General features: G+C 40.0%; 1 protein-coding gene across 1 annotated transcript in view; it reads left to right on the top strand.

Annotated features, from left to right (window-relative positions):
• LOC100541831 (contactin-6) overlaps nt 1-15,065 on the top strand; it is a 104,528-nt gene that overhangs the window by 50,958 nt on the left and 38,505 nt on the right. Inside the window, exons 5-8 of the mRNA XM_031555620.1 lie at nt 881-1,084; nt 2,425-2,527; nt 9,088-9,272; nt 11,694-11,830. Coding sequence (XP_031411480.1) covers nt 881-1,084; nt 2,425-2,527; nt 9,088-9,272; nt 11,694-11,830 — 629 coding nt within the window. The remainder of the gene's footprint in view (nt 1-880; nt 1,085-2,424; nt 2,528-9,087; nt 9,273-11,693; nt 11,831-15,065) is intronic.

Genomic DNA, 15,065 nt, shown 5'->3' on the forward strand with positions numbered 1-15,065 from the left:
GTGCAAAAATGAAGCTGTTGGCAGAGCTCTGTTAGCTTATGAATTATACATTTAATTAGAGGGAGCTAAACTAGTAGATTTTTGGAAGTTCTGATTTACTGGGCCTTGTTAATGACAGAATTTCTGTCCTGCTGCTGCCACTGCAGAGCTGAATACTGCAGCCCAGTATTGGGCATGGGGTGGGCATGAAATGTCTGGCATTGATGGAAACACGGGGTTGGGGTAGCAGGGTCTTTGGACGGCAGGCTCATAGAGCTCTGTCCTGCTGGTCAAATAAACTAGTTTTAAAGTGGCTAGGCCATGGATGTATCGTTTTATAGCGTGAAATGCTATGGAAGAAGGCAGCAGAGTAGGGTTAGGAAGTCAGAACAGGACAAGAAGTATGGAGCAGTTGCAAGTATGGAAGATAAGGAGAAAAGCAGAGAAGGAGTGATGTGATCTCCCAGATGTTTGGATGCAGCAGAGTTCTTTCCCTCAATGAGAATCTGATGATGTTCTGTTACCTGTTTCTCCATGTGTGGAGTGGAGAAAGGAGCAGTAGTGCTGCATGATCGGCAATTGGCTCTCAGTATTGAGAGGGAAGTTGCTATAGATAGGAATTATTTACTAAGCCAGCTTTCTCATGGCATTGCAGCACTGCCATTTCTACCTAAAAATTGGCTGAAACATGAAAATGAAAAGCAGCAAGGGACAGAAACTTCTGTGACCTTCTGAAGTGGCTCAAAGTAAGTTTAGAACTGAAGCAGTGCTTATCCTGCCTGTGCTAATTTGTGCATCCCCAGTGGTCTGCCCTGTAACTGGCTCGTTCTTTCAACCAGCAAAAGCATTACCAAGAAGCAAGCAAATCTGAGGACGCATGATGTATATTGCTCTTTCCTAGGCTTGTCTTTTGCATGGACCTTCAACAAGAACACCTTATACGTTCAGGAGGACAGACGGCGTTTTGTTTCACAAGAAACGGGGAATCTGTACATTGCCAAAGTAGAGCCGTGGGATGTGGGCAATTACACCTGTGTGGTGACCAACTCCAAGGCTGGGCAGAGTGTTCAGGGGCCGCCCACTCCCCTCACCCTGCGCAGTGATGGTAAGCTCTCTTGGCACGCTCAGTATTATTAGGTACAGCTCAACTATCAGATCTAGAAAGCTGTTCTGAGTGAATTCCTGAGGTGAGAGACTCACCTGCACGTATACAAATACCTTTTCAGCGATGCCTCTAAATAAATGTTTGCATGGAGAAGTTTGCACACCTGGGAGATCTTCACACAAAGTTGGTTTTTGTAAGTTTGCTCGCCTACATTTCAATGTATTTGTGCTGCTTGCAAAGCAGCAGTGACAAGTTGTTACTGAAGTCAGTACAGTGTTATATTTCTGGTATAAATAAAACTCAACTGTGCATCATTGCATAATACTCTCACTGAGAGACTATGCTGCTCTATAACATTCCATCTGATCACGCTAAATGAAGTTATAATTCCCAAAATCGAAAGTTAATAATTTGGTATCGCATGTAAATGCTTTAGATCTTTTATGCCTATTTTCTTCTGTCTCATCATTGTGCTTTATTCCTTTTCTCAGTCTCATCAGTCTCTTAATCTTTTCCTACTCTCTTTGGTAGCCTCTGGATTGAGTCCTAAGCAGGCAGTCTCAAGGGAACCGTACAAAATAGCACATGCAGCGTTAGCTGGGCCCCCATTCAATGTAAAATAAGAACCAGTTCATTTTTCTGTGTAAGATCTGGGCTAAGACTCTATCTGAGGGAGACTGATATTCATCATTCCTGATTCAATGAGTTATACTGAAAGATTAATGCATTTTTTAAGAATTTCAGCTAAAAATTTTCTAAAGCAATCCCAAACCTGCTGCAAGGTCAAATGCCCTTAAACTGATACTGGATTATCTGGTTTATCAGATGCTTGATGAGATCTGGGGATGTGATCACTGTATCCAATTACATCAGCCTTTCTCAAGCCCGGAGTTCACATCTGGTTATTTTTAAGAAGCTTTAAGTGTTTTGTAATTGGTTTGGACGAAGAACCCCTTAATTTTCTCTTGTGTTCAGAACTACCTGGTGTCCTTAGAAGTGGCAACTTAGTGGCAAATGTCATAGACATTGCATACTAGCAGCTAAAAAGAGGTGTGAACCTTGAATTCTCCCTAAAATCCTAATGCACATAGATACTGCACTTGCACATGCTTCACCACTCACATGTAAAGAATTTGCACATTTCGCATTAACTTTTCAGCATAGATTTGGATTTCACCCAGACACTCAAAACTAGTCTTCAGACATCACATGTGGATGTCCATGGGTGGAGCATAAGGCTCTAACACTATTAATGCCATCCTTTCTTTTACACTGAAATTCTGTTGTGCTAGACAGGTCTGAAGCTCAACTGGAGTGCTAGCTGTTTTGATGTTCAACAGGTGTGATGGGAGAGTATGAACCAAAGATTGAAGCACGTTTTCCAGAAACAACATACGCAGCAAAGGGCTCATCTGTTAAACTGGAATGTTTTGCCCTTGGAAAGTAAGATTCCTGTTTTTTATTAATTGCGGTTTCTAACATAGTTGTACAGTGAGAAATTGCTTCTTTGTAAGTGGCATAGCAGATTTTTTGTCAGAACATGAAAATGTAAAGTGTTTTTTAACCTCATCTTGGTTTGTTTCTGTGCGATGTGTTCCCAAGACTTTCTGGAATGGGTCCCACGTGGCTCTCATCACCCTTTTCTACAAAGAGATGCTGAGGAGCCTGGGAAGCTACAATCTAGCATGCATTGTGCCTGAGCTCCTTACATGGGTGAACTCCTTTGCAGAAGCAGTAGAGTGCTCAAAGGAAAGAGATGCTCTGTATTCTGAGAGCAGATGGTTAGCTGAATGTGTAACTCGCCTTTCCAATGTGTCCCTTTTTCCATGGAAGAGCTAAAATAGCCTTAAATTGCTGACCTCTAGCTTAAGTTCGCTTTGACAATCCTTTTTAAGGCTTTTAAAGTGTTTAGAGTTTTTCCAGAGGTTAAAAGCCTAACTTGCAGGCAGCGCAAATTAATCAAAAGTTCCTGTGGAACCTATGCTGAGAAGTAGAAAAATGAAGAAAATAAAGCTAGTAAGATGAGATATGGCCTTGCCTTATGGATGAGGTTTTTATAGAAATGAAAATTAGCCCCCAAGTCAGTTGGACAAAAAATATTTCTGAAGTCATATTCAAAAGCATATGAATTTCTTGGCCCTAAACAAGTCCCAGACTGGAACATTCCTTCTAAATCTGGTTTTCCTTTCCAAACAATCAAGCTACTTCTCTTTAAATACCTCTTTAATTCAGCGTGAGTCAGTGCAGGCTTTACACCACAAGTTGTCACTATAGATTTCCATCTGTTGCACGGGAAGCATTTAGCAGTGGTATATTGACTACACAAAGTCATTTCAAAACCAGAAAATAATACGTACAAAACAGAGCCTTCCCAATGAAGGGATAAAGACAGGTCATGTTAGCTTTGCTGTTTTAACAACATTATAAGTATGGGCAATGTGTGTAAAGGATATGGATAATGAAATATCTCAGCCAACACATCACCTCTTGTCTGTGTAGGTGCACCTGCTGTATGGACGGAAAGGCTCTTGCTAGAGTGCTGGAGAATTTCTCCTTTCCAGCCTTTTCTAGCAGATTAGATGTCTCCAGTTTTTCATCTGAGTTTTTTCTCTGAACAGAGCTTTGAAGTACATTTTCAGTCAGTGGGGAAAAAGCGTTATTTCGGAGCTGAAATTTGTATGTGAATAAAGCAAGAAAAACAGATTACAGGTGAAATACTCGTAACTCATTAGTGAGGCCAGCTTTTTAAAGGTATGTAGGTAATTAGTGGTGGTGTTCAATCTCTAAGCTTCCTACCTCCAGCTGTTTGCAATTGTAGTCAGGCACTCACAAGTGCAGCGATGCGGTCATCTGCACCTTTACATGCCTCAATTCCACCAAAACTCTAGCCTCTACTATTGTCTGTTTATGTTAAAATCAATTCAGCTCAGCATTTGTTGAACTATACCTCTGATCTGCCACAAGCACTAACGGTTATTATCTCTCTTGGATTTCAGAACTGCTTTCCCATTATCCATAATTTTCTATATTCATACTGTTAGTCCACTGGTTCAGACAAAGCTGGCAGCTGCTGCTGCCTTGCACTTTGAATAACAGAAATCTTTCACATCTAAGGCAGATTATAGGCAACCTGCTGCGGTTTTGGTCTCCAAAAGTCTTAAATGAAAGTACTTTCACGGTATTTAGAGAAATAGCATCTCTTTTCTATACGGAACAGCAAATCATACCTCTTGGATGTTGCTTAAAAAGCACTTCTGCATTTAAAACACAAGTAGAGGAGGCCAGACCGAAGGCTGAGTTTTATGCCCTTTTTACCTGAGGGAGCTCCAAGTCAACCAACTAAGCACAACCAGACCATAGGGTGCCCAGAGGTAGTGCATTCCATGCACCTCTTGAGGATGCTTTTGGGGAGCTCAACACTTACTGCACCCTACTGGCACGAAGCATTTGTGGTCCTCCCCACTGCAATCTGTTGCAAAGCTCTGTTCATGCATTTTGCATGGAAATGCGGATGTCACACAGCCCTTGCCTGTTTGATGAAAATAAATATAGGGAGGCCAAAGAGATGCTGTTTATTCCTGGAGAGACAGTTTGGAGGAATGGATCTCAAATGGACAAAACGCTTGGGCAAGTTCTTCTTGTAGTACAGACACTGTGAATAGCAGCTTTGGAGAAGTAAATTATTCCTCACTGTGATGCTATGTGGCTGCACAAAAGGAGTGTGAGTAGCATGCATCTCTATGGTGATTGGCATGGAAAACTCAAACAGAACACAAATCCATTTTATAGCTTAATTCTTTGAAGAGGGAAAACTGAAATATGAAATACTAATGTGACCATCTCAGATGCTGCGATCTGTGGCAATTTATTAGAAGAGATGAGACTTTGTGTTCTGCAATAAGATTCATTATGTTGACAGTGTTTAATACTATGCCAGTATTAAAAGTCATGTTTTGGATCAAGCTATATTAATCATGCCATATATCTAAATTATGGCTCACTGTCTGAGTGGACTGATGCCATGGAAGGAGTTGCTCACAGATTAGCTCAGCTGACTTACTGTGCTTTTCTATAGATTTCTTCTCAAGTAACTTTTTTCTCGTGTACTAATAGAAAAAGTTTCAGTGTTGGCTGTGCACAGTTATTAAATTGTGCCTGCATTTAATTTGTTAAGATAAGGAGATAATCTGTTCAGAATCCTTGCAGATGGGTCATTGGTAGCTGAGGTTGTAGAAAGCATACTGAATAATACAAAACAGGATTTCTTTTAACCCAAAATACTCTATTTTTTTCTTTCCAGGGGAAGATGCCACATCTTCCTATTGTTTAGATATTCAGAGCTGAGCTTTTCGTGAGGCTGTTAGTACAGATATACAACGCAGCCACAAGTGGGTTCCAAATAACCATCTTTACTAAATTGACATCACAACTCCAGGCTTCACTTCTTTTATAAACATCTTTAAGATTTTATGCAAGAGGCTGTAGAGGGATCAAGCACAGAATTCTAAAAACCATATATCATATGAAGCAGTTTTTCTACTACAAGTGAAATTTGCTACTTTCAGCCCGCATTCCTGATAGAATAAATACCAGAGAATTTGTACCTTAAGAGAAGAGTGGACAGCTCTGCAAGAGCCAATCTCACAGGAGTTAATGTGAATGGCCTGTGACCGCAGGAGAAGGAAAGATGATATCAGATTTCAGAGAACGTGGATTCTTCGTTGTTTCCAAAGTAATACATCAAGTCAAATAGAAGCATTTGTTTAACGAGGCATTGTCTTCATTACTGAAGCTGGAGATTTCATTATTGAAGCCAGTTGGTGGCCTTACCTGTGGCAGAGGGTTGGAACTTGATGATCCTTGGGGTCCCTTCCAACCCAAGCCATTCTGTGATTTAATGTTTTTGTGAAGTGCCCTCAGATGCACAGGGCTAAAGCTGTGGCCCAGGTGCCATGCAAGAGCTGACTGCTGAGCCTCTGCCACAGGACAGTGGGACTGTCCTCTTGGTGTGGGGCGTATTGCTATGGAGGGATTAATCTGATGTTCAGTATGACAAGACTTGTCACTAACCAAAAAATATTTTCCATCTCCTTTTCTTTCAAAGTTAGTAACTTATGGTTTTGTGATCCCGCCGTCTGTATGGTAGAGTATAAATTAAACTAGTAGCTGAGCTCAGTACTTCTGGATGCTCTGAAGACTTCAAATATACTATAGATTTATGTACAGAGACACTCGAATATTTATGCACTGTTTTCTTATTTACTCAGGTGAAAGCAAGACTTGCCTGTGAAGTGTAATAAATAAGTACACTCATTATTTCTTTACACATTCAGAAACTTCCTAGCCCCAAGCAATTACTTAATTCTCCATCTAATTTGGTTGTTAGTAACCACTACAAAAAGCAGACACCCCAAATCTGCATGGGAAAGTACCTAACAGTCTGTGTTGGAATGTCAGATCATGACCTTCAATAGAGTAGTTATGAGAAGTACAATCATAAAATGCCTTGGGTTGGAAGAGACCTTAAATATCATCTACTTCCAACCTCCATGCATCATCCTGCAGAAGCTCACAAGGGTGTATTTCTGAAGCTAGGCAAAATCATTGAAGTAAATTCTACATTCATTCTTTTTAAAGCCATTCAGATTTTCTCAGCTTGAAAGGTTTCAAACACCCTGTAATACCAGTGCTGGTATATATATATTTAAACAAAGTATATACTGACTTTGGAAGAAGGTGAAACCACCCCAAACCCTGCCTTTTGCAAAACAGTGATTAAAGCTCCTGGAAGCCCTAAGGTGAGGAGGGATGTATTGCAGAGGCAGCGAAGAAATGCAGACCTCCTCCAGCCCCATGGTACCAAAGGCCCAGCCATGACTCCTCCTGCAGCTGCTTTGCTGAAGCTTTAGTTTGGTGAGGAGCTGCTCTCCTGACAAATGTCTTCCTTATTCTGACAAAACTAGGCCGCTCAGCACACACTTTCCCAGAAGAAAAAAGCGCAGTAAAGTATTTATTGCAATTATGCATTTAAAGACAGTCAAGTTGCTAACCCAAACTCGGCTTTCTATGTCATCTTGCTGCAGCTGGCATCAGAGGCAGCCTTGTTAGGAAGGATGGGGCTGACAAGGAGGAGAGTTTGTCTTGAATCATCCCCAAGGATGTCATTATAAGTATCTGGTGTGGAGAAGGAAAACAGGACAACATTTTCAGTGCCAGCTCTGGTAAACTTGAGTTGACAAGTTGACGGAGGGGCCTTTTTCCACAGAGCCCTGCCTCTGGCTTTCGTGTCAGTGCAGGCTTCCCTTCATTCATGGTCATGCTATGGAAAATAAACTCATAGAATAGGGAATATTTAGATGAGGGATTTTCAGATAGCAGGATATAAATGAATATCTAATTGTTTTTCCTTCTCCTGCATAAACATTAGCTTCTTTTAATCTGGGAAAAAATTATGGGGGAAAAAAAGATATCCAGAAGAGGTGCTTTTAAAGTAAGCTGTTAAGATTCTGGCATTCAGAGTACTGCAGGATTCCATTATACAGCAGCTATTCACCCATTGTTTAATATGCAGTAGTGTTTTAAAGCCAACAACGCTCTCCTTCATGTTGTCAGTGGTCTGTGTCAGTCCATCACGAGGCTGCAGAGTACCTGTGGCTGTTTTCCTGGCTTGATCATGGCAGCAATGGGATGGGCCTGTTCTACACGAGAGTTTTCTTTTAAATGACTAAAAAAACTCTTTTTAGAGAAATTTTGCATGAGAAACATCACACAAAGGTTGATGGGGGAGATGGCACTTTCTACCACGCTGACCGGTGTGTTTGACAAACAGTCAATCCCTTCAGAGTTCCTAGTAGGGAATAATGCTAAGCAAATTTGCGTTTGCTATGGGCTCTAGTCTCAAAGCACAGGAGCTAGACCTGAGTTTACAGCGTTTAAGTACTTTTTCCATTACATATTGGTGACTTGATTTCCTTGGTCAATAAAAAAGAGTTTGAGCCAGGGACCTAAATAATTCAAAATATGAGCAGTTATGGTCTCTGTTAAAAATGCTTTGTACATCAGTGCTGCAGGCCAGAAACCTCAGGGACTGATAGGTGAGGGCAGCGTGAGCTTCTGATTTCTATGGACGTCATGCTTTAAAGTTCAGCACCAAGTGTTTGTTGTTGATGTTACTTCCGATGGAATAGATGGAGCCTTAATCAAAACCACTGGAAGAAGCTGTTCAAAATGTCACTGCTTGTTTGCTTAGAAAAAAGCAGCTTACTTTGGTTTGCTGTAACAGAAGGCAACTGTGAAATCCAACACTATTAATATTTCAAAGTGTTCTGGTGACATAATAGATCACGATAGCGAGGCTTGTATGGTGTATAATATTATCAGGAATCCAAGAATTATTTGTAGCCTTCTTTACACTTGCCTGTTTTTATCATGTAGAATACATTGATCTAAATGTAAATGAAAATGAAAACATGAAACAAGAAATATTCTCTTTAGACTCTATCTCCTTTCAGCCTCTCATGCTTCCCACTTCCTTGCTCAACTGTCTTCCTGTCCTCCTATACTTCAGATCCCATTTTTTATACCTAGATTTATTGGTCTTTTTAGCTTCTTTGAATTCTTGTGCAATGTTTCCTACTTTGAGGAGTGAAAATACCTCTATTGCCAGAGGGAATTTGTTTTCTCCAAAACAAGTCAATTATTCTGTGTTTCTGTGGTGTTTTTTTGGATCTCTAGAATTGTCCCTTCACCGAACTCTCACAGTTACTGTGGGGAAAATAAAAATTGGCTTTACAAGCAATCATTGAGGGCTTCACATCACAGTTAGGTTGTGCCCCTAAATTGGTTGGGTGAGTTATAAAACCTCAATCTTATGAACCTCTGCAAATCACTCTTAGAAACTGAAATGATTTCTTTTTTGAAATATGATTCTACAAAGGGATTTCACATTATCTTTTCTTCTATAACGAACGCTCACTCTTTCTCTAACAAATATAATTATTTAGCCCGGTCCCTAATATCAGCTGGAGGAGGTCTGATGGAAGCTCACTGACAAAGAAAATCGAACGTGACAAAAACAAAGGAGTTCTTGAAATCCCAGATGTTCAGCAAGAAGATGAAGGCTCTTATGAGTGCATTGCAGAAAACATTCGAGGCAGAAACATTGCAAGAGGTCAATTATTCGTCTATGGTAAGCAGATTGATTAATTTCTTCTTCTTCTTCTTTTTTTCTCTACAGGGCCTGATAACATTCAGATGTATTTTGTAGATGAAGTCTATTAGCCCCTTACTGGAGATATGAAATGTAGTTCAGGTTAAGCTGATTAAAAAATGATTGCAGGTCTGCAGTGACCTTCACTGAATTATATCCTCAGCAAATAAAGATATTTTGCATTAAAACTCAGATTGAAAATGTGGGCTGTGCCATGATGAAGTTGTAAAGGTTAATACCAAGCAGAAAAAAAAAATCCCTGGTACATTTACATGAAACATTAAGGGCAGGCAAAAAGATTTACTCTCAGTAGCTCACAGCAGCAGAAAACTGTGCTGCCCCTGATGCAGATTAGGGAAGGATTCATGAGATTTTGGTTCATATGAATTCTAGCTGAACAATGTTTCTCCAGAAACTGATGAGGGCAAAGCAGGGGAAACTCATCTTGTTGCCTCCCTCTCCTTCCTCCTTGTGTAAAAGCAGGCAATAATATTTCTCTGAAACTGTTCTCCCATTTCCCTTCCCATCCTACGCATTAATTTCCTGTGGTCCAAGTTATGCATGATGTTCCACTGTATCCAAAGCAAATTATATACTGTTTAGTCCCGTTTTTAATACTCGAGGAAAAAAGCAATGTTTGTGCGTGAGTAAGAGATATGAGGTCTTTTCCTTACCTTATGGGTCTTTGAAAATAAGAGAAAAAATAAAACTTCTTAATAAAAAAGGAATTACAGAAAAGCTAGACTATGTGCCTACAATTAATATCTGGTGAGAAGACCTTGGCGAAAAAAGCAATGCAAGCTTTGCTAATAAGCTACCACTCCTGCTGCCATGGCTAATATCAAGATCTATGCTGGGAATAGAGCAGTCTGCTGCTGCTTTGAATATTTAATTATTTCTTTGCTTTTAATGTACACATTGTAATGTGCTTTTAATGCACGCATTGCTCACTAATTTTCACAGAATATCAAAGAATTCCAGTAAAAGTAAGTTCACTAAACTACCTGGACGTGACTGTTAAGAACATAGGCAACTACAAAATTTTAATCAGTTACAATTTGAAAGAATATACTCATTAATTGTGCTTTGTAAATTAATGGCTGTTCATAGTAAATATGTAAACAGAAAGTGTGAATAATTTGCACAAGAATTTGTATCGTGTTAGGAGTGCACTTGCATATTATCTACATAATTGACTTCCTCTTAGTTTATGTGCTGCTGTGTTTTACTCACTCTGTGAGCAGCTCATCTTTAGGAAATAGGGTTTCTTTGTTGGGCACTGGATGCTGCTTTGTGCATGTGTCTTAGGCTTTGAGAGCAATAAAGAAAACATGTAATTAGAGTAACTTTGGAGCGTGGAGAGGTCTGTCTTTAGTAGACTTTCATGCCCTGTGAAATGTTGGCATTGTAGTAATGTCAGGGTGATTCGTTGGGGCACAGCCATGGGATATCCCCATAGGGTTGTGCTATGGAGGTAGGTTTATTTAATGATTATTTTCTAGAAGCTTGTTCTGCTCATCTTAAAAGATAACAAATCTCTTCCTGAAATGAAATTACTGTATATAAGAAATTGGGGTATATGCACACAAAAGTCTGCAGATTTATGACTTAACCTAGCCAAGAATCTTTCATGGGATGCTGAGACATCAGCCACTCACCTGAGACACAGGGGGATGCAATGTAGAACCACACTTGCCAGTGACTTTGGTGTATCTCAGAGCCTGCTGGGCATTGGTCATTCTCCCTGGCTCTCATATTCACCAATATATTACAACTGTTTTGTATGTCAGCCTCGTGCTAACTCCTCCTCAGCTCCATCCTTCTGTGTTTATTTACAGAGCTTCTTTGTGATTCTTGCATATTCTGTTTGCTTGTTTGTTTGTTTTTATAAAGTAATACCTTTATGTCAGTGCATCACAAGTGTTCAGAAGCTCTTTAGAATAACCTTAATTCCTTTATAGTGTCTGTTGTAAGTTATACCTGAAGAACCTATGATGTAAAACCATCATCTCAGGTACCTGTGTAAAACACAGTGGGTAGCACTTACATCTGTGAATTTGATTAGCTACTGACTCATAGTTTGGATTTTTCTACTTTTGGTACACAGATTATAGAACCTGGAGAGGAGCGTCCAGACTTCTGGGTATCTAAAATAACCATTTCTGCAAATTTTGGCCATAAAAAACAATGTCTAAACTGAATCTCTTGACTACTTAATTTCTAACATCTTCTAACTGAAGTTCAATGCCAGGAGATCTGTTGTGCAGAATTTACTTGTAAGGCAACGTGAATGTTTTGCTCAAATACTAATTAGCTTAGCTCAGTTCATTAATTAACAGCAGCATATTTCCAGCAAAATCATTTTTTCTCCTGCTTAAATGGTTTGCATGTTCTTTTCAGCACTCCCTGAATGGGATAAAAAAATCGAAAATGCCTTTCTGTCTCTCTATGACAGTTTGTTTTGGGAATGCAAGGCAAAAGGAAAACCAACCCCTTCCTACAGCTGGTTAAAAAATGGCCAGCCTCTCATGTCAGAGGTAAGGTTCTGTCTTTTTAACTTCTTGTCTTATTTTTACAGGGTTTAGTTATGACGTTCATTGTAAAATATGTTACTAGTTTCATAAATGTAATAAGTTTCAGAAAGGATAATTAGTGTAACATCATAAACCTTGCAACATAAAGCCTCAGTACTTTGAGTTCATATATATTGAAAATGTCAGTTATAATTTATCTTGCAAAGCATCTGAGTGCTACAAGGTATGACACTAAGTATAGATGGGTTAATAAATCACCATTATAACTGTTGAAATAAGGGTCTGTCCATAAATACTGAATGCATGTGGAGGCCACGTGTAGTTTGGGAAGCCTGCGGGATGCCTGTCCTAATTGCTGGCTGTGGAAGAGTATTTCAGAGCAATATGATCAGCCCAATAACTACTTGGTTCGGTGGCTTCTGCTCTTAACCTGGAGGCTGGATGGACCTTTGGTCTGAAGCAGTATGGCTGTTCTTGTGCATATTAATCCTTTAACTGAATTAGCCATGAAAATCAGTTATTAACTGATTGAGTTTAGTATACAGCTGACACCCAGTAGTGGAATAGCAGACCAAAGAAGACCATATGAAGTTATAAGCATCATAGAATGATAGGTTGGAAAAGACCTTAAAGATCATTGAGTCCAACCACAACGTAACTAGAAAAAGGGGAATAAATGAAAAATCTCACTTAAAGGACATAGAAGGACCAAAGGGGAGAAGGAAGCAGTAGAGTGGTAGGAGTGGGGGATGAGAGAGGAAATCAATCGAAGTTCAGGCATTTAAAAGAGCTGATCAGTTACTTGTGCAGTTTGGTTTCTGAGAACTCAGCTTTGGCTCTTTCAGAGCAGTATAATTATTCTTTTGTGGCGGCCAAGCTTTGGTACATCCATCTTCCAGTCTTCTGACTTCTGTGACAAGAGATTCTTTGCTGCATTTGTGTTCTGCTGAGGCCAAGTTTCCCTTTTCGTTAGCATGCGTGCAGCAGCTATTGAGCGTGAAATGGCGTGGCTCATTTGTAATGCATTTTTTACTTGATAGGAAAAAAAATAATACTGTGATTAGTTTCTGTCTAACAAGAGCAGATACAGAAGCACTTCCAAAATAAATGTGTTCTGTACCTGCTAGGGTGCAGAACTTACACTTGTTTGATTTACTGGTGCTTATTTGAAAGAATTGGAAGGGGGTCCCATCTTCCATGTGATCTTCTTTTGGATTAGTCCTAAACAGAGCTCAACCAGCACCTGAGAAGGCTAGCCAGAATTTACTTGGATTGCAGTTTTTCAGAACCCAGTAATTTCACTCATATTGTTGCCTGTTCCTACACAAGATTATCTAGTTTCTCTCTTTGAAGACAGTGATATTTAAAGCCTGCCACTCTACAATTGCATCGTTTCAGTAAAAAAAAAAAAGGATAAAACTCTACAGAAACATTTTCACAGTGCTTACAGTATATTGTAAATGGAATACTTCAGGCAACAAAATACTGAATGTTATTGCTCAATGGACAAAATGGATAGTTTGAAGGTGAAAGTACAAGAGATGTGTAATAAAATATTCAGACCATCACAGCACCCTGCTTGTTGGAAATACGATGCTTTCCATCTCGGGACTGATTCTGTGGGTATCGTCTGCTTTCTGTAAAACCCTTTCCCCTGACCACCTGGTTGGTCATCTCTGCAGTATTCCTGCTTGTGTACATGGTGTGCTTTATTTTTCTCTTTGTCTGTGTAGTTCAAAAGAGCCAGCTGAGAATGGAGGGGGATTCAGCATGTGTATGAAATGCAAGTGTTGCTTCAGAAGGGGGTTTTGTATTCAAAGGATGTTTGTAAAAATAGAATGCGCCAAGAGGATAGCAAACAGCCTGAAGGTAAAACTAAGTACGCAGAAGATATTTGTAGCAAGAGCCTAAAAAATTAACAGTAGATAAGTAATGTAATGTTGTTAATTAGCTTGCAATACACCAACCATACAGCCGCAGGCTGTGATCACATCAAATTTCTGAGCTGAGCAAGGTTGGACTCAGTCAGTTCTTGGTTGGGAGACCTCCAAAGAAAAGACAGAGCACTGAAACACAGAGCTCCCTGGCTCAGTAGGTGGCACCCTCCTCACTGCAAGCACAGAGAGAAATCTCCCCGCAGGGATGCAAAGGGCTAATCTGTTCTGTGCTTCACAGAGAGGTTGTAGATGCTTCTAGCTGTTCAGCAAAGGACTGTACTGCTTAACAACGTATGTTCCCATTACTGTTTCAGAGGCAGTGGAGCCAGACTAAAGAAGAGGCATAATAATAATAGCAATATCTGTTATTTCAGATTTGCACTTGGTGATGGAATTTATATTCCCTGTTGTGGGCTTCTTCCTTACAGATCAGTTTTGGAGAACATACTTTCTCTTCCTTCTCAGTGTTACACTTTGCAATGGAGCCAGAGCTCTCCCGAGGCTAGTAATAGTTAAATCACAGAATATTTGGCTTTGTATCACGAAACAGGCTTTTTAATTTGCCAAAATAACTTAGTACACAAAAATCAACCTCTTGTCCGAATTTACCTACTGTGCAGTTTCCACTATTTCAGCAGAATTACGCCAAAGCAGTGTGCTGTAAATAGAAATTCAAGCCATGAGAAACATGTTGCTCCTCTGAGCTGAACAGCTGCCTATGGGCTCCAATAGGAATTTAGGAGTCGGCTTTCAGCAGAGAGCTTTTTCACACAGAGGGTGGTGATGCACTGGAACAGGTTGCCCAAGGAGGTTGTGGATGCCCCATCCCTGCAGGCATTCAAGGCCAGGCTGGATGTGGCTCTGGGCAGCCTGGGCTGCTGGTTGGTGACCTGCACACAGCAGGGGGTTGGAACTGGATGAGCATTGTGGGCCTTTTCAACCCAGGCCATTCTATGATTCAGAACATTTTCAATGGACCGTATTTTTTTTCCATGACATATAGATCCAATGATACTTCAGACTTTTTGGCTATTTGAATACCACTGTCATCTGGAGAGGTTTTCTGATCACCTTCAATTATGATCATTGGATTAATAGAACAGGGGGGTTTAGACAGTGAGTTAGGAGGTCTGGAAAGATAACAACTATTGTAACTGATGTATGCATCACTTGTCCATGCAATTTTAAAAGAAAATAACATCTCTACTCCTGAATTATGATCAGGTGCAACAGTGTGATACCAAAAATGTTTGGGATTGTATGCTTATTAGCTCTGTTAATCTTTTTTTCTTTTTCTTTTT

Source organism: Meleagris gallopavo, chromosome 14 (assembly GCF_000146605.3).
Source record: "Meleagris gallopavo isolate NT-WF06-2002-E0010 breed Aviagen turkey brand Nicholas breeding stock chromosome 14, Turkey_5.1, whole genome shotgun sequence".
Taxonomy (NCBI): Eukaryota; Metazoa; Chordata; class Aves; order Galliformes; family Phasianidae; genus Meleagris; species Meleagris gallopavo.